General features: G+C 42.4%; 2 protein-coding genes across 3 annotated transcripts in view; both read left to right on the top strand.

Moving 5' to 3' along the window:
* The window catches only part of oxct1a (3-oxoacid CoA transferase 1a), a 65,761-nt gene extending 54,282 nt beyond the window's left edge, over positions 1-11,479 (top strand). The window contains exons 14-17 of one of the 2 annotated variants that reach the window (XM_058389825.1): positions 1,588-1,677; positions 1,984-2,064; positions 2,865-2,966; positions 11,388-11,479. In XM_058389825.1, the coding sequence (XP_058245808.1) occupies positions 1,588-1,677; positions 1,984-2,064; positions 2,865-2,966; positions 11,388-11,423 (309 nt within the window). In that variant the 3' untranslated portion in view covers positions 11,424-11,479. The remainder of the gene's footprint in view (positions 1-1,587; positions 1,678-1,983; positions 2,065-2,864; positions 2,967-11,387) is intronic. The other variant, XM_058389826.1, reaches the window with a different exon arrangement.
* Positions 11,480-12,670: 1,191 nt separating this feature from the next.
* plcxd3 (phosphatidylinositol-specific phospholipase C, X domain containing 3) lies at positions 12,671-21,314 on the top strand. Its single transcript, XM_058389827.1, has 3 exons — positions 12,671-13,125; positions 16,478-17,186; positions 18,325-21,314. Exons 1-3 carry the CDS (start codon positions 13,023-13,025, stop codon positions 18,482-18,484), a joined length of 972 nt encoding a protein of 323 aa, XP_058245810.1. The 5' UTR covers positions 12,671-13,022; the 3' UTR covers positions 18,485-21,314.
* The last annotated feature ends 418 nt before the right edge of the window (positions 21,315-21,732 follow it).

The raw sequence follows: 21,732 nt of genomic DNA on the forward strand, positions 1-21,732 counted from the left end.
TACACACACACACAAGTATATACACACACACACACACACACAAGTATATACACACACACAAGTATATACACACACACAAGTATATACACACACACACAAGTATATACACACACACATACACACACAAGTATATACACACACACACACACAAGTATATACACACACACAAGTATATACACACACACAAGTATATACACACACACAAGTATATACACACACAAAGTATATACACACACACATACACACACAAGTATATACACACACACACACACAAGTATATACACACACACAAGTATATACACACACAAGTATATACACACACACACACAAGTATATATACACACACAAGTATATACACACACACACAAGTATATACACACACACATACACACACAAGTATATACACACACACACACAAGTATATACACACACACACACAAGTATATACACACACAAGTATATACACACACACACACAAGTGTATATACACACACAAGTATATACACACACAAGTATATACACACACACACACAAGTATATATACACACACAAGTATATACACACACACACAAGTATATACACACACACATACACACACAAGTATATACACACACACACACAAGTATATACACACACAAGTATATACACACACACACACAAGTATATACACACACAAGTATATACACACACACATACATGCACATTATTAAACACACCAGTTGATGGTAACTCGCACATCTCCATGTTGGAGCTGTAGGTAGCTGATGACATCATTTCCTGTCCACAGCACTATCAGATCACATGACTTCCAAGTCACTGTTTCTAAGAGAACACACCCTTCTCATATGAGTTCCTCAGATGGTTCTGGTGGAATCTGATTAAACAGGGTTCTAGAGTAAAAGGTCTCCTTAATCCTCTGGGACTAATAGTAGTTTAAATTGAATAAAACAAAGTGATCATCCTAGAACCCTCAGAGAACCCTGCAGTGGGGTTCTGCTGGAGGATCTCACTGGAACTTCTGGAGAAAGGTGTTATACATCTGGTCAGTGTTATTAATCTGGTCGGTGTTACTACCCTGGTCAGTGTTAATCTGGTCAGTGTTAATCTGGTCAGTGTTACTACCCTGGTCAGTGTTACTACCCTGGTCAGTGTTACTACCCTGGTCAGTGTTAATCTGGTCAGTGTTAATCTGGTCAGTGTTAATCTGGTCAGTGTTAATCTGGTCAGTGTTACTACCCTGGTCAGTGTTAATCTGGTCAGTGTTAATCTGGTCAGTGTTACTACCCTGGTCAGTGTTAATCTGGTCAGTGTTAATCTGGTCAGTGTTACTACCCTGGTCAGTGTTAATCTGGTCAGTGTTAATCTGGTCAGTGTTACTAATCTGGTGAAAGCGGGATTAGTGAGTGTAGATAAATAAATAAAACATCAGTCCAGTCCTGAAGCACCCTGGACCTAGCTAGGTGGTAGTGGGGTTACCATGGCAACCTGCAGTAAACTCAGAAGGCACACGCACTTTTTTGTGTAATAAAGGGGAGGGGTTTCAGATATACAGCAGTTATAGTAATGTTGTAACTGTGTGTGTTTCAGGGTAAAATGGTGAAGGGAATGGGGGGAGCAATGGATCTGGTGGCCAGCGCTGGGACTAAAGTGGTGGTGACCATGGAACACTCTGCCAAGGTGGGGTAGGGGGTGTGCTTTTCATGTGACCAGCTATAACCAGCATGACTGTGGTGTAATTGCTGTGATTGTTGTGTAATTGTGTTTGTTGTGTGATTGTTGTGTAATTGTGTTTGTTGTGTGGTTGTTGTGTAATTGTGTTTGTTGTGTGATTGTTGTGTAATTGTGTTTGTTGTGTGGTTGTTGTGTATTTGTGTTTGTGTGGTTGTTGTGTGATTGTTGTGTAATTGTGTTTGTTGTGTGGTTGTTGTGTGATTGTTGTGTAATTGTGTTTGTTGTGTGGTTGTTGTGTGATTGTGACCTCAGGGAGGGAAACACAAGATCCTGGAGCAGTGCAGTCTGCCCCTGACCGGGAAACAGTGTGTGGATCGCATCATTACTGAGAAGGTGAGGCGTGGTGATGTCACTTCCTGTTTACTGTCTCTGGAAAACCACTGCAACATGCACCATAATAACTCTCACACAAACAGGCCACGCCCACAGAGTCACCTTTTTATTTACCCTGTATAACAGTGTGGACATGTTAGCATTCTATGGCTAACACTAGCTAGTGTTAACATTACCTCTGATTATCTACATAGCTAGCCAATTGGGTGACTGTAATTCATTTCACTTCATGTGTATTTTAGTGTACATATTATTAAACCAACACACACACACACGGACAAAACCCCAGAACATTCTAGAACCAGACGGAGAACTCCAGAATAATCTGGAACCCTGATCAGGGAGGAGAGTGGAGACCATGATCAGATGTCTGTGTTTCCTCCAATCACATCACAGCTAATAGCATTAGTTTAGCTTTGCACATGGCCGTGTGTGTGTGTGTGCGCGTGTGTGCGCAATGCGCCCTTTGATGCGGAATGGGTGGAGTGCTCGTAAGCTGCTAACGCTAACAGGAATTGTGGTTGTTAATGGGAATTAATATGTGTGTTAGCATGATGCTAGCATTAGCTTGACTCAAGGTTATTGATATTTTAACTATATGATAGTTTTCCTTGTTGTGAACTCTGACTGACCACCAAACACTTCTGATAGCATTTCATTCACACAGACACACACACAGACACACACACAGACACACAGACACACACACAGACACACACACAGACACACACACAGACACACACACACACACTTTAAAATATTGGTGAGGTTCTAAAGCTCAGTGTGCTGCGTGTTCCCAGGCCGTGTTTGATGTAGATAAGGATAAAGGACTGACTCTGATTGAGGTGTGGGCGGGGCTTACACCTGATGACATCAGAAACTGTACAGGAACTGATTTTGAGGTGAGTGATGCATGCTGGGAAATGCAGTGTGTATCATACACACTCACACTTGCACACTCCTCTCTCACCCATTCTGTCACTTCTCCTGCTTCTGTCTACACACACAATCTCACACACACACAGACACAATCTCACACACACAAAGACACAATCTCACACACACAAAGACACAATCTCACACACACAAACACAATCTCACACACACAAACACACAATCTCACACACACAAAGACACAATCTCACACACACAAACACAATCTCACACACACAAACACACAATCTCACACACAAACACACAATCTCACACACAAACACAATCTCACACACACAAACACACAATCTCACACACACAAACACACAATCTCACACACACAAACACACAATCTCACACACAAACACAATCTCACACACACAAACACACAATCTCACACACACAAAGACACAATCTCACACACAAACACAATCTCACACACAAACACAATCTCACACACACAAACACAATCTCACACACACAAACACACAATCTCACACACACAAACACACAATCTCACACACAAACACACAATCTCACACACAAACACACAATCTCACACACACAAACACACAATCTCACACACAAACACAATCTCACACACACAAACACACAATCTCACACACAAACACACAATCTCACACACAAACACAATCTCACACACACAGACACACAATCTCACACACACAGACACACAATCTCACACACACAGACACACAATCTCACACACACAAAGACACAATCTCACACACAAACACAATCTCACACACAAACACAATCTCACACACACAGACACACAATCTCACACACAGACACACAATCTCACACACACAAACACACAATTTCACGCACACAAACACAATCTCACGCACACAAACACAATCTCACACACACAAAGACAATCTCACACACACAAACACACAATCTCACACACAAACACACAATCTCACACACAATCTCACACACACACAATCTCACACACACACACAATCTCACACACACAAACACACTCACACACAAACACAATCTCACACACAAACACAATCTCACACACACAGACACACAATCTCACACACACAGACACACAATCTCACACACAGACACACAATCTCACACACACAGACACAATCTCACACACAGACACACAATCTCACACACACAGACACACAATCTCACACACACAGACACACAATCTCACACACACAGACACAATCTCACACACACAAACAATCTCACACACACAAAGACAATCTCACACACACAAACACACAATCTCACACACAAACACACAATCTCACACACAATCTCACACACAAACACACAATCTCACACACACAAAGACAATCTCACACACAAAGACAATCTCACACACAGACAATCTCACACAAAGACAATCTCACACACACAAACACACAATCTCACACACACAAACACAATCTCACACACACAGACAATCTCACACACACAGACAATCTCACACACACAGACAATCTCACACACACAAACACAATCTCACACACAAACACACAATCTCACACACACAAACACACAATCTCACACACACAAACACAATCTCACACACAAACACAATCTCACACACACACAAACACAATCTCACACACAAACACACAATCTCACACACACACACAATCTCACGCACAAACACACAATCTCACGCACAAACACACAATCTCACACAAACACAATCTCACGCACAAACACACAATCTCACGCACAAACACACAATCTCACGCACACAAACACACAATCACGCACACAAACACACAATCTCACACACAAACACACAATCTCACACACAAACACACAATCTCACACACACACACACAATCTCACACACAAACACACAATCTCACACACAAACACAATTTCACGCACACAAACACACAATCTCACACAAACACAATCTCACACACACACACACAATCTCACACACACACACACAATCTCACACACACACACACAATCTCACACAAACACACAATCTCACGCACAAACACACAATCTCACGCGCACAAACACACAATCTCACGCGCACAAACACACAATCTCACGCGCACAAACACACAATCTCACACACAATCTCACACACACACAATCTCACACACACACAATCTCACACACAAACACACAATCTCACGCACAAACACACAATCTCACACAAACACACAATCTCACACAAACACAATCTCACACACACAATCTCACACACACACACAATCTCACACACAAACACACAATCTCACAAACAAACACAATCTCACGCACAAACACACAATCTCACACACACACACAATCTCACACACAAACACACAATCTCACACAAACACACAATCTCACACACACACACACAATCTCACACACACACAATCTCACGCACAAACACACAATCTCACACACAAACACAATCTCACACACAAACACACAATCTCACACAAACACACAATCTCACACACACACAATCTCACACACACAATCTCACACACAAACACAATCTCACGCACAAACACAATCTCACACACACACAATCTCACACACACACACACAATCTCACACACACACACACAATCTCACACACACACACACAATCTCACACACACACACAATCTCACACACAAACACACAATCTCATGCACAAACACACAATCTCACACACAAACACAATCTCACGCACAAACACACAATCTCACACACAAACACAATTTCACGCACACAAACACAATCTCACACACAAACACAATCTCACACACAAACACAATCTCACACACACACACAATCTCACACACACACACAATCTCACACACACACACAATCTCACACACAAACACACAATCTCACGCACAAACACACAATCTCGCACACAAACACACAATCTCGCACACAAACACACAATCTCGCGCACAAACACACAATCTCGCGCACAAACACACAATCTCACGCGCACAAACACACAATCTCACGCGCACAAACACACAATCTCACGCGCACAAACACACAAACTCACGCGCACAAACACACAATCTCACGCGCACAAACACACAATCTCACACACACAATCTCACACACACACAATCTCACGCACAAACACACAATCTCACGCACAAACACACAATCTCACGCACAAACACACAATCTCACACACAAACACACAATCTCACACAAACACAATCTCACACACACACAATCTCACACACACACAATCTCACACACAAACACAATCTCACGCACACAAACACACAATCTCACGCACACAAACACAATCTCACACACACACAATCTCACACACAAACACAATCTCACGCACAAACACACAATCTCACGCACAAACACAATCTCACACACACACACACAATCTCACACACACACACACAATCTCACACACAAACACACAATCTCACACAAACACAATCTCACACACAAACACACAATCTCACACAAACACAATCTCACACACAAACACAATCTCACACACAAACACACAATCTCACACACACACACACAATCTCACACACACACAATCTCACGCACAAACACAATTTCACGCACACAAACACACAATCTCACACACAAACACAATCTCACGCACACACACACAATCTCACACACACACACACAATCTCACACACACACACACAATCTCACACAAACACACAATCTCACGCACAAACACAATCTCACGCACACAAACACACAATCTCACACACAATCTCACACACAAACACACAATCTCACACACAAACACACAATCTCACACACAAACACACAATCTCACGCACACAAACACACAATCTCACGCACACAAACACACAATCTCACACACACACAATCTCACACACAAACACAATCTCACGCACAAACACACAATCTCACGCACAAACACACAATCTCACGCACAAACACACAATCTCACACAAACACACAATCTCACACACAAACACAATCTCACACACACACAATCTCACACACAAACACACAATCTCACACAAACACACAATCTCACACACAAACACACAATCTCACACACACACAATCTCACACACAAACACAATCTCACGCACAAACACACAATCTCACACACAAACACACAATCTCACACAAACACACAATCTCACACACACAATCTCACACACACAATCTCACACACAAACACAATCTCACGCACAAACAATCTCACACACACAATCTCACACACACACACACAATCTCACACACACACACACAATCTCACACACACACACACAATCTCACACACACACACAATCTCACACACAAACACACAATCTCATGCACAAACACACAATCTCACGCACAAACACACAATCTCACACACAAACACAATTTCACGCACACAAACACACAATCTCACACACACACAATCTCACACACAAACACAATCTCACGCACAAACACACAATCTCACACACACACACAATCTCACACACACACACAATCTCACACACACACACAATCTCACACACACACACAATCTCACACACACACACAATCTCACACACACACACACAATCTCACACACACACACACAATCTCACACACAAACACACAATCTCACGCACAAACACACAATCTCACGCACACAAACACACAATCTCGCACACAAACACACAATCTCGCACACAAACACACAATCTCGCACACAAACACACAATCTCACACACAAACACACAATCTCACGCACAAACACACAATCTCACGCGCACAAACACACAATCTCACGCACACAAACACACAATCTCACACACACAATCTCACACACACAATCTCACACACACACAATCTCACGCACAAACACACAATCTCACGCACAAACACACAATCTCACGCACAAACACACAATCTCACACACAAACACACAATCTCACACAAACACAATCTCACACACACACAATCTCACACACACACAATCTCACACACAAACACAATCTCACGCACACAAACACACAATCTCACGCACACAAACACAATCTCACACACACACAATCTCACACACAAACACAATCTCACGCACAAACACACAATCTCACGCACACACACAATCTCACACACAAACACAATCTCACACACACACACAATCTCACACACACACACACAATCTCACACAAACACACAATCTCACACACAAACACAATCTCACACACAATCTCACACACACACAATCTCACACACACACAATCTCACGCACAAACACAATCTCACGCACAAACACAATCTCACACACACACAATCTCTCACACACACACAATCTCACACACACACACAATCTCACACACACACACAATCTCACACACAAACACACAATCTCATGCACAAACACACAATCTCACACACAAACACACAATCTCATGCACAAACACACAATCTCACACACAAACACACAATCTCACACAAACACACAATCTCACACACAAACACAATCTCACGCACACAAACACACAATCTCACACACACAAACACAATCTCACACACACACAATCTCACACACAAACACAATCTCACGCACACAAACACACAATCTCACACACACAAACACAATCTCACACACACACAATCTCACACACAAACACAATCTCACGCACAAACACACAATCTCACGCACACACACAATCTCACACACACACACACAATCTCACACACAAACACAATCTCACGCACACACACAATCTCACACACACACACACAATCTCACACACAAACACACAATCTCACACAAACACAATCTCACACACACACACAATCTCACACACAAACACACAATCTCATGCACAAACACACAATCTCACGCACAAACACACAATCTCACGCACAAACACACAATCTCACACAAACACACAATCTCACACACAAACACAATCTCACGCACACAAACACACAATCTCACGCACACAAACACAATCTCACACACACACAATCTCACACACAAACACAATCTCACGCACAAACACACAATCTCACGCACACACACAATCTCACACACACACACACAATCTCACACACAAACACACAATCTCACACAAACACACAATCTCACACACACACACAATCTCACACACACACACAATCTCACACACACACACACAATCTCACACACAAACACACAATCTCACGCACAAACACACAATCTCACGCACACAAACACACAATCTCACACACACACAATCTCACAAACACACACACAATCTCACACACACACACACAATCTCACACACACACACACAATCTCACACACACACACACAATCTCACACACAAACACACAATCTCACGCACAAACACACAATCTCACGCGCACAAACACACAATCTCACGCGCACAAACACACAATCTCACGCGCACAAACACACAATCTCACACACACAATCTCACACACAAACACAATCTCACGCACAAACACACAATCTCACACACAAACACACAATCTCACACAAACACACAATCTCACACACACACAATCTCACACACAAACACAATCTCACGCACAAACACAATCTCACACACACAATCTCACACACACACACACAATCTCACACACACACACACAATCTCACACACACACACACAATCTCACGCACAAACACACAATCTCACACACAAACACAATTTCACGCACACAAACACACAATCTCACACACACACAATCTCACACACACACACAATCTCACACACACACACACAATCTCACACACACACAATCTCACACACACACACAATCTCACACACACACACACAATCTCACACACAAACACACAATCTCACACACAAACACACAATCTCACGCACAAACACACAATCTCGCACACAAACACACAATCTCACACACAAACACACAATCTCACACACAAACACACAATCTCACGCACAAACACACAATCTCACGCGCACAAACACACAATCTCACGCGCACAAACACACAATCTCACGCGCACAAACACACAATCTCACACACACAATCTCACACACACACAATCTCACGCACAAACACACAATCTCACGCACAAACACACAATCTCACACACAAACACACAATCTCACACAAACACACAATCTCACACAAACACACAATCTCACACACAAACAATCTCACACACACACAATCTCACACACAAACACAATCTCACACACAAACACACAATCTCACGCACACAAACACAATCTCACACACACACAATCTTACACACAAACACAATCTCACGCACAAACACACAATCTCACGCACACACACAATCTCACACACACACACACAATCTCACACACAAACACACAATCTCACACAAACACACAATCTCACACAAACACACAATCTCACACACACACAATCTCACACACAAACACAATCTCACGCACAAACACACAATCTCACACACAAACACACAATCTCACACACACACACAATCTCACACACACACACACAATCTCACGCACAAACACAATTTCACGCACACAAACACACAATCTCACACACACACAATCTCACACACACACACAATCTCACGCACAAACACAATTTCACGCACACAAACACACAATCTCACACACACACAATCTCACACACACACAATCTCACGCACAAACACAATCTCACACACACAATCTCACACACACACACACAATCTCACACACACACACACAATCTCACGCACACACACACAATCTCATGCACAAACACACAATCTCACACACAAACACACAATCTCACACACAAACACAATTTCACGCACACAAACACACAATCTCACACACACAATCTCACACACAAACACAATCTCACGCACAAACACACAATCACACACACACACAATCTCACACACACACACAATCTCACACACACACACACAGTCTCACGCACAAACACACAATCTCACGCACAAACACACAATCTCACGCACACAAACACACAATCTCACGCACACAAACACACAATCTCACACAAACACACAATCTCACACACAAACACAATCTTACGCACACAAACACACAATCTCACACACACACACAATCTCACACACACACACACAATCTCACACACACACACACAATCTCACACACAAACACACAATCTCACACACAAACACACAATCTCACGCACAAACACACAATCTCACGCACACAAACACACAATCTCACACACAAACACACAATCTCACACACAAACACACAATCTCACGCACACAAACACACAATCTCACACACAAACACACAATCTCACACACAGTAATAATCCAGATGAAGGTTATTAGACAGTAATAAACAGGAGTGTTGGTAATAAGGAGGTTGTGAGGTTCTGGAGCTCTGTGTACTGTGGAGAACCTGAGCAGCTAACACACACTGATCTCTTCATTCTCTGTTAATCTTCTACAGGTTTCTGCTGACCTGAAGCCCATGCAGCAGATCTGAACACACACACACACACACACACACACACACACACACACACACACAGAACAGAGTGTGCCTAAAAAAATAAGTGAGTAAATTAATGTAGCAGCAGAGTAAATGTTCAGGGATCATAACATCTGTAAAGATTCTCCAATCTCTCTCATTTCTCTCCATAATAATATGATAAGGATGATGAAGAATAAAATGATGATGTTATTGATGATGATGATGATGATGTTATTGATGATGATGTTATTGATGATGATGATGATGATGTTAATGATGATGATGTTATTGATGATGATGATGATGGTTATTGATGATGATGATGATATTGATGATGATGATGTTATTGATGATGATGATGATGTTATTGATGATGATGATGATGATGATGTGTGTTTAGTCATAAATCTCAGGTCAGTTTCCTAATAAATGTTACTGATGTACAGAAAATAGTCTCATCTCTTCTTTACTGTGTGTGTGTGTGGTGATGGTATTATGGGATTGTGTTATGACAATAGTAAGTGTTCCCCTGACCTCTGTGTGTGTGTGTGTGTGTTGTGTGTGTGTGTGTGTGTGTTGAACGTCTGGTTCCAGATAATTTCCCTCTGCTCTTCTAATCAGCTCCAGGCTTCTGGAAGTTTCTCCACTAGATGTTGGAGTGTGTGTGTGGGGATTAGTGATCATTCAGCTACAGGAGAATTAGTGAGATCAGACTCTGGTGTTGGTGAGAGTGAGGAGGTCTGGGGGTCAGTGGGGGTCAGAGGGGTTAAGTCAGATTCAGGGCTCTGTGCAGGACACTCCAGTTCTTCACTCCAACCTTCACCCCCACACCATGTCCTCATGGAGCTGCTCAGTGCACAGGGACATGGTCATGCTGGAAGTTCAGTCAAACTGTAAAGCTCCACACACACACACACACACACACACAGACCTTCTGTACAGCTGTGTGAGGAAGAGAGGAGTGTTTATAACACAGTGAGTTATATCCATGAGAGCTTTAACACCATGAGACTGACATCACGCTTACTCTCTTTATTCTCTTTGTTCTCTTTCTTCATCATTCTCATCTTCTATATTATATTCATTTATTATTTATAAATCTCTCTCTCTCTCTCTCTCTCTCTCTCTGTCTGTCTGTCTCGCTCTCTCTCTTAACACTTACCAAAATTTATTTATTTATTTATTATATCCATTATATCTGATGTCCAGTGCTTGTCGGGTTCCTCTCCTCCTGATCCTGCGCGCTCCTGCACGTACCGGTCACGCGCGCTATTTCGTTCCCCGTGCCCTCGCGTTTATGAGCGCGCGCTCGTCCTGCTGTGGAGGAGATTTTAAAGGATTTTAAAGGAACTTCGCGCGCGGGAGAGAGAGAGGAAACAGATCCTCATAGTCTCACCTGCAGACGCTGCGTGTGTGTGCGTGTGCGTGCGTGTGTGTGTATGTGTGTGTGTGAGAGAGAGAGAGCGAGAGAGAAGGCGCGGGAGGGTGTGGTGAGGCGGATATACAGCGCGAGCGTTTGGAGAGAGAATGAGACAGACAGACAGATAGACATACGAAGAAAGCGCGTGAAGAGAGCTCGTGTTGAGAGGTGTGCTGTTCTGCGCGCGCAGCATGGCTTCGTTTCACGGTAAAGGGGAGCTGCGCCACGCGGACTGGATGGCCAACCTGCCGGCCAACCTGCACGCGCTCCCGCTCACCAACCTCGCCATACCGGGTGAGTGCGCGCGGCACAGCGACACACACACCGCGCGAGCCAGATAGGGAAAATTGTACATGTGGGGGAGAGAGAGGGGGAGAAATGATGAACGTCTGCACGTGAAGCGAGAAGAAGATAAGAGAGTGATGAAGGACAAATCGGGACGAGAAAAATAAACGTCTGTTCATGCATGTGCATCAAAATAAGCAACAGAAAAATACCAACAATATGTTGATGATAGAAAAAGATGATAGAAGCCGAAAGCGTGGTGGTGGTGATGTGCACGTGAAGGGGGGTGAGGGGGTGAAAGAGTAACAGATAAATGCACGAGAATTTCAGAAAATTTCGTGTCTGCATGTTCGTGTAACAAAAAATAAAGATGCAGCGTCATGATAAAAAAAACGAAAATGCACGTGAAAAGAGGGGAAGAAAAGGCAGGTGCACGCGCACTTCACAAATCTGAGAGCAGCTTGATTATTATTTGGCTAATAATGATAATAATCCATTATATATCTATATATATCTATATATATCTATATATATCTATATATATGTATATATATCTATATATATCTATATATATGTATGTATATATATATATATAAAATGGAATATTGTGTGTGTGTGTTCTTAAATATCAGCTGTAATAAATAATATTAAAGGTGAAAAAACGATGAGAGAAGATCTGAGATGACACTTGTTGCTTCAGGGCCAAGAGCACATGAGAAGAACCTGTGAGTGTGTGTGTGTGAGTGTGTGTGAGTGTGTGTGTGTGTGTGTGTGTGAGTGTGTGTGTGAGTGTGTGTGTGAGTGTGTGTGAGTGTGTGTGAGTGTGATGAGCTCATGCAGCAGCCCAGCTCAGATGTCCAGCGTCTAATGAGTTTTCTGTTTTTTCTCAAAGACATTACTGGAGGAGGCTGTGTGTGTGTGTTTGTATGTGTGTGTTTGTGTGTGTGTGTGTGTGTGTGTTATCACACTGTTTAGTGAGTGCTTTTTTGCACAGCCATTACAAAGAAAGGGTTTTAATGTTAAAGAGAAAAATCAGCTAGTTAACCAGTTTGTTAAAAACTGATAAAATTCTACACAGTAATCTGTTTGGGTTTAGCCCCGCCCCCAATCCATGACGTCATTGCTGAGATTTGAATTGTCTCATAAACACATCAGGGAGTTTTAAAGATTTATGAATAACAATGGCTTCATGAGTTCATGCTGCCAATGCTAATGACACACACACACACACACACACACACACACACACTGATGATCTCCACATGTTCACCACTCTGTTTATGAATGCTGTGTGAATCTGAGCGTTGTGTCTGTAGTGAGTTATTCACATCAACACACCTTTAACCTTTACCCTTATTCCCTAAACTCCTTCCGTAAATCCCTGCGGGAGAGTGTGTGTGTGGAGGTGTGTGTGTGTGTGTGTGGGGGGGGGGGGTGTTGTGTTAAAGTGTCACACTCCAAACACCACTTCTAACTACAGCTCTTCATTGTAAAGAGTAAGGTTTATTTCATTTATTTATCCAGAATAAAAACTGGAGATTTATCGAGACTGAATCTCCTTAACAGAAGCAACCGAGAGCCGAGAGAACAACCAGGCATTCTCCAGTGTTAGAGGTAAAGCTGTAAGATTTCAGACAGAGTTAATACTGTGTGTTTCCTCACTGACATGACAAGCTGCTGTTTTGACACAGGTGATGGTTTATAACCTCTCTTTATAGCTCTGCTCTAACATACCTGACAACAAGAACCCGTTTCACAACACAACGTTCCCACAACCTTTCCACAACGTTAAACCTCCTAGAAATGCCCCACAGCCTTGTGTCAGTGTCTTTATTCCTCACAGACATCCTGCTGGAACACTGATTTCATCTCCAAAGGAGAGGAAGACCGTGTGAGGGTTAATTCACGTCCTCTGTCCCAGCACTGATCCTCTAATCCTGCACTTTCACTGGGAATCTGAGGGGATTTCTATCTGGCTGCATCACAATAAACAGGAGAAATGAGGCGATTAAATGACTGGAGGATGAAATTTGCACAGTCACGATGCTGAAATGTCTCTTTTGAGTCATTCGATGCCACGTCTTTAGCTTCAACACACGAGACGTCGGTTCTGATGGAGTCGGAATTTCACATTTCTTTTATTTAGTCAATAATTACACATTTAGGAGATTTTATTCAGCTTTATTTAAGATGATATCAGTTGGTCAGATCACACCAGGGTTTGGATTCCTGTGTGGTTGAAATAAGTCATTTAGAGTGTGTGTGATTTTGTCAGTATCTTCTACGCTGCAGCCCTAAGATGCTCCTTCATCCTCTGTTCTCATCATCATCATCATCATCATCGGCTCCAGCACAGGTCTGGTTTCAGCCACAGTGTGGAGTTAGCCACAAATCAGCGTTATTGTTCGAATAATCAGTGTGTGACTCTGAGGCAGGAAAATCACCTCACTGGTAAAATACTGACCTTCAGACTGACCGCTGTGAATAATAATCATATTACATAAAATTGTAAATACATTATCTTTATAGATTCACCTGGAGGTCAGTGTGTGACACTTGGTCAGAGACTGAAGTAAAATATGTAAGGGGCTTATGGTCTTGAGTCCAGGGTTTGGTTTAGAGGCTAGTGTAAGGACCTGTGGGCGGGGTTCGGTATCTGAGAGTCAGTTAAGGGCAAACAGAATAGGAAAGGGTAGGAGCTAGGGTAGATTTAGGTCCTGGGAATCATGGTTAGAGGCTTAAATAAGGAGGACACTGTGGATTAGTGTTTGGGGGAATAAAGAAACAGCTGGAATAAACAAGGCTAAGTATTACTGATAATTAGAGATGAGAATTAAACTTACAGGCTACTGCAGTGACCGAGGGAACAGGACTAGAGCTACTGCCAAAAAAAAGAAGGCATAGGCATTGAGGTGGGGACAGGACTGGGGTCTTTAGGATTATGCTAAAGTAGGCTAAAGTAGTATCTTGTCCTGGAGGGCCAATGCACAGCAGAGTTTAGCTCCAACCCTGATCAAACTTCTCTACCTGTGATGTTCTAATGATCCTGAAGACACTGATTAGCGTGCTCAGGTGTGTTTGATTAAGGTTAAAGCTAAACTCTGCAGGAAAGTGGATCTCATGGGCCAGATTTGAAGATCCCTGACCTAAGGGATAGGGCTAGTTCACCGTGGGTCAGAAAGTGTGGTGGGGCAGAATAGGTTTAGGTTTTGTTCTTGGGGAGATGAGATAGAATAGACACTAAGGATTAAGGTTGAGGGCTGAGGGGATAGTCGTTAGGGGGTCTGGGTTTTGGGTGATTGATTTATAGTTAGATCCAAAGAAACATTCCTAAATTGTTAACCTTTCTCATCCCCTGCAGGATCCCACGACTCCTTCAGCTTCTACATTGATGAAGCATCTCCTGTTGGACCTGAACAACCCGAAACGGTGCAGAATTTTGTCTCTGTTTTTGGAGCAGTGGCTAAAAAGCTGATGAGGAAGTGGCTCGCTACGCAAACCATGAACTTTTCCAGTCAGTTAGAGGCTGGGATCCGTTTTTTCGACCTTCGCATCTCCACCAAACCTCGAGATCCTGAAAATGAGCTGTACTTTGCCCATGGGCTCTTCAGTGCCACAGTACGTGAAGGTTTGGAGCAGATCAGTGCATTCCTCTCCTCCCATGCTCGCGAAATTGTCTTTCTGGACTTTAATCATTTTTACGGAGTGCAGAACCTGCATCACGAGAAGTTGGTTCAGATGCTTCGCACTGTGTTTGGAGATCGTCTCTGTCCTGTGGTTTTTGCTGAGGAAGTGAGTCTGAAGTATTTATGGGAGAAGGAGTACCAGGTGTTGGTGTTTTACCACAGCCCCATGGCTCTGGAAGTGCCATTTCTATGGCCAGGTCAGATGATGCCGTCTCCATGGGCCAACACCACCGATCCGGAAAAACTCATTCAGTTCCTCCAGACGTCACTGACCGAGCGCAGACGGAAAGGAACATTTTTTGTTTCTCAGGTTGTTCTGACCCCTAAAGCAAGCACCGTGATGAAAGGAGTGACCAGCGGACTTAGAGAGACCATCACAGAGAGGTAGGCGAGGAGGATATTACATTATTTACAATACAGCTCATGTCCGGTTCCTACATTAAATGTTGACTTAAGGCCTGGTCACACTACAAGACTTTAACCGTCTGCAGATCGCTTTGCTGTTCAGACTACATGACTTCACTGTATGTCTTTTTGTCCTTGTGGTGTTCACACTACGCGACGCTTCGTAAATGATCCACAAGATGGCGGCAGACGATCCACACGATCTGACAACAACTCTTGTCACTCAACGCCTCAAGGCCGTCCCCAAACCACGTTTTGTCACGAAAACACACGCGACAGGTGGATCCGGAAATGACGCGAGACTTTCGGTAGAGGTTTGTTTTAAAAATGGACGTCGGCAGGAGTATCACTCTAAATAAATGTTAATTTATTAAAATAAATGTTCTGTTCACACTATTTTTGAAGCCATGTTGCTGCTGCTGCTTTTCTTCCGGTGACCTCACCTCTGTTGACTTGCTCTCTCATTGGCTGGAGGTCGTAGCTACAACTGACACCACGTGATGTGGAGTCGGCCGACCGTCCCAGATACTTAACATGTCAGATATCTGGATTTTGTCACCGACGCGTCAGTGAGCCTCTTTGATGCGTCGTTGAGTAGTTGCAAATCAGGCTTAAATTCCTGTAGTGTGAACGAGGCTTTAGATGCAAAGCTCTTTTTTGAGGGATTCAGTACTTATGAGACAAGGGGTAAAGGGAAATGTAAATCTTTTATTACCTACCCCATTACCGAGACTACAACCCCATTACCCGAGACTACAACCCCATTACCCGAGACTACAACCCCATTACCCGAGACTACAACCCCATTATCCGAGACTATTACTCCATTACCCGAGACTGCTACACCATTATCCAAGACTGTTACCCCATTAACCGAGACTACAACCCCAATAACTAGGACTTCTACCCCAATATCTAGGACTGCTACCCCAATAACTAAGACTGCTACCCCAATATCTAGGACTGCTACTCCAATAACTAAGACTGCTTCCCCAATAACTAAGACTGCTTCCCCAATAACTAAGACTGTTACCCCATTACCCGAGACTGTTACCCCATTAACTGAGACTGTTAGCACCCCTGTTTGACTTTTCTGTGTGTGTTTTTTTTTCCCCAGAGCTCTTCCAGGGATGATGCAGTGGATTCGTTCTCAGCGTCCAGGTGAAAGTGGGGTCAACATCATCACGGCTGATTTTGTGGAGCTTGGCGATTTCATAAGCGCTGTTATTACTCTTAATTATTATCTGGGTGAAGATGATGAGGAAGATGCCACCTGAACCCCTGCCTTCAAATTGCACTTATTGTTTTCCTGTTCTAGTTTTCAGTTAAAAAAAACAAACGCACGCCTTCCTTTATGGTTTTTAGGGCTAATAAAAAAAAAAGAAGGGCATGAATTTCTGAGATTTGGAAGGCAGGAATATTGTGTATGTGTTAGGTATGTTTCATTAATCAGGTCCATGACACACCCTTAGATTTCAAACCCATAATTTTCTTATAATAGAGACTGCTGCAAAGCCAGTCAGGTGGAGGTGACCTAGCTAGGGGAGATAATGTTTTTTTCAGCATAAAGAAAGTCATCTACAGGTCAGTATTTTGGACAGATTTGAAGGAGCATCGTCACTTTTGGTCTCTGAGAAGATTTCATGGTGTCTCCTGGATGAGAGGAAATATGAAATCCTGACAGATCTCCCTGAATGCTCTGAGTCATTTTTTAGTAATGTTGTGATTTATGCTATCAGGATATAAACACGTAACATCGATACATGCCTACTGTGTGTCTGGTTCAGACTGTGATGAAGGAAATGAATTATTATTAGAAACGTTATTTTACTTACCCATCTGCAGCATTAATAAACAGCGTATTAGCTTCTGATCAGTAACATACTAGTGCATTTCAGTGTGAATAAATGTTGTTTGTAAGGTGAATGTGATGGTTGTAGGTTTAACTGCTGTGGTGTTGCTAATGTGTATGATCTGTAAATACTGTGCAAGATTAGCTGAGTTATCCGTCATGCCCGAAACATCAGGTTATACGTCAGTATTAAATGTTTAGCGATGCGATCATTCCTGGTATATTACTCTACTGATTTCAGCGCATCATTCGATCTGCTCTCAGCCTCCGATCGTTCACGTAAACCTCTCTGAACAGGGTTTTTACATTTTTGTAAGATGTTTTGAGGAATGTGCCGCACCTGTTTCTTTTGTGCTCTGATGTCATTCTTTTTTATCCCTTTTAGTGTAGTATTTACAGTAGATCTATTTTGAGATTTTATTATCACAGTGTGATAACGTTAAAATGTTCCTGAAATGATTTTTTGGTACAGTTTTGTATTTAATTTGGTATTTGATAAAGCAGTACATCCTGGCTAATATCAGCTTGCTGCATTTCAGATGCATGAATGAAATTTCAGTGTTAAGGTTAATCCCCCAACCAAGACTGTTAGCTCTATCCAAACCTGCTAGTCTGCTTCCCCCTACAGCAATCTCCCCTAACCATGACTGCTACATCCCTTAGCCTACAAGTAGCCTTACTTAGACTGCTATTTCCCTTACCAAGATTTTTCATCCCCTAACCAAGACTGCGACCACATTAACTGAAACTGCTACTCCTATCCACGCCCCCTCAGCCAAGACTACTAATCCCAGAATAAAGACTGGATTCCTGCTATCCAAGGCTATTCTATTCCCATAACCAAGGCTAGTAATCCCCAAACCCAAACTGCTGGTGTCTAACCAAGGCTGCAGGCTCCTAGTCCCTTAACCAAGACTGCTGTTCTACTGACCAAGACTGCTAATTCCATCCAACCCTGCTAGAATGCTACCTCCTATCCAAGACTGCAGTTCTTCTTAACCAAGACAGCTAGTCCCCTAACCCAGTCTGGCTACCCCATCTGAGTCCATGACTCGTGACCAAAACTGTTGGACTGCTACTTGCCTAAAAAAAACTGCAGTGCCCCTAAACAAGTCTGCTAGCCCCCTAATAAAAACCTCCTAACCAAGGTGACTAGTTCCCTCTACAAGACCTTAAGGCTACTACCACTGCCCCCAATCTAGTCTGCCCCTACCTACCCTTACCCTGCAGGTCTTATCCTGTCCTGAAATTTCTGAATGAATGTTGGATGTAAGGTTATCTGTATTTCGTATGATAAACAATGACACTTCTGAACCTCTGTCTTTTCTCTAATCTCTTTTATTATGGAGTTCTGAGTAACACCAAAGTGCTGAAGATGATTTGGACTTTATTTTCTGTAATTACTCCATTTGGTCAGAATCATTTCTCCAAATGGAGCAGCTTTTAATGTGTTTAATGCAACTCATCTAACATATATCTACACTACCAGTCAAAAGTTGGACACACCTTCTAATCCCATGGTCCTTCCTGATGTTTATTTCTCTCTACATTGTAAAACAATGCTGAAGGCGGCCGAAATCCACAATAATGTCCTTTGAACAGTTGATATTGAGATATGTCTGCTACTGACGCTCTGTAAAGCCTTCATAACGCCTCTAATCTGAGGTGCTGTTAATTGGTGATTTCTGAGGCTGGTGACTCTAAATGAACTTCTCCTCTGCAGAAGAGGTCAGTTTTGGTCTTGCTTTACTGGGATGGTCTTCATGTGAGCCAGTTTCATCATGGGGCTTGATGGGTTTTGCAAATGCACTTGACAATACTGTTCTTGCAAGAACTATTCCAGAACACCTGACCTTCGTGTCTTAAAATAACAACTGACTGGTTTTTGTTGTCATGACATATGGATTACTGAAGTCCATGTGTGTTATTTCATAGTTTTGAAATCTCCAGGATTGTTCTAGAATGTAGAAAATAAATCCCTAAACAAAAAACATTGAATTAGAAGGTGTGTCCAAACCTTTGACTGGTAGGGTGTATATATATGATGAAACCTTCTTGTCAGTTGTAATGACAATCACGGAAGATGTCAGTGTGTGGCTGGATCGTCAGGTGTTGTTTGAGTGTTTTACTGCATGTTACTGCAGGAGTCCAGATTTGACACTTATTTGTAACATAAAATACTAGGTGTTCAAATTAAACTCCAAAAATGAGTGAACTCTTATGAATCTGGTGTAAATAAATGTAAATGTAAATAATGCAGTTTTGTCATTGTTTTGTTGTCCAACACTTATATTATATTATATAAGACTGGTTTATACTTATATTAGACTATTACTGACATACGTTTATTTATTTTAAACATACATTTCAAGCAACGCACAAATAAGCAACAATTAAGACACAGTGTCCCTCAGGGCATGACTCTAGTCTGCAACATCTTTTACAAGTATTATAAACATCTGGGCTCTATTAAAATGCAAACCAAAGTTTATTTAAATAAACAGCAGGATAAAAGGCAGTATTTCGAGTCTTTTTCATGGTCATGCAGATTTGTTTTGTTTCTGATGCACATAATAGTGCATCATGGACTCGTTCCACGTTTGCTTGAATTACAGCAATTCAGTGCTGGCAGAAAGAGTGGTGAAGCGCAGCTGTATCTGTGCTCAGACTATC

This window comes from Hemibagrus wyckioides, linkage group LG05, assembly GCF_019097595.1.
Source record: "Hemibagrus wyckioides isolate EC202008001 linkage group LG05, SWU_Hwy_1.0, whole genome shotgun sequence".
Lineage (NCBI taxonomy): Eukaryota > Metazoa > Chordata > Actinopteri > Siluriformes > Bagridae > Hemibagrus > Hemibagrus wyckioides.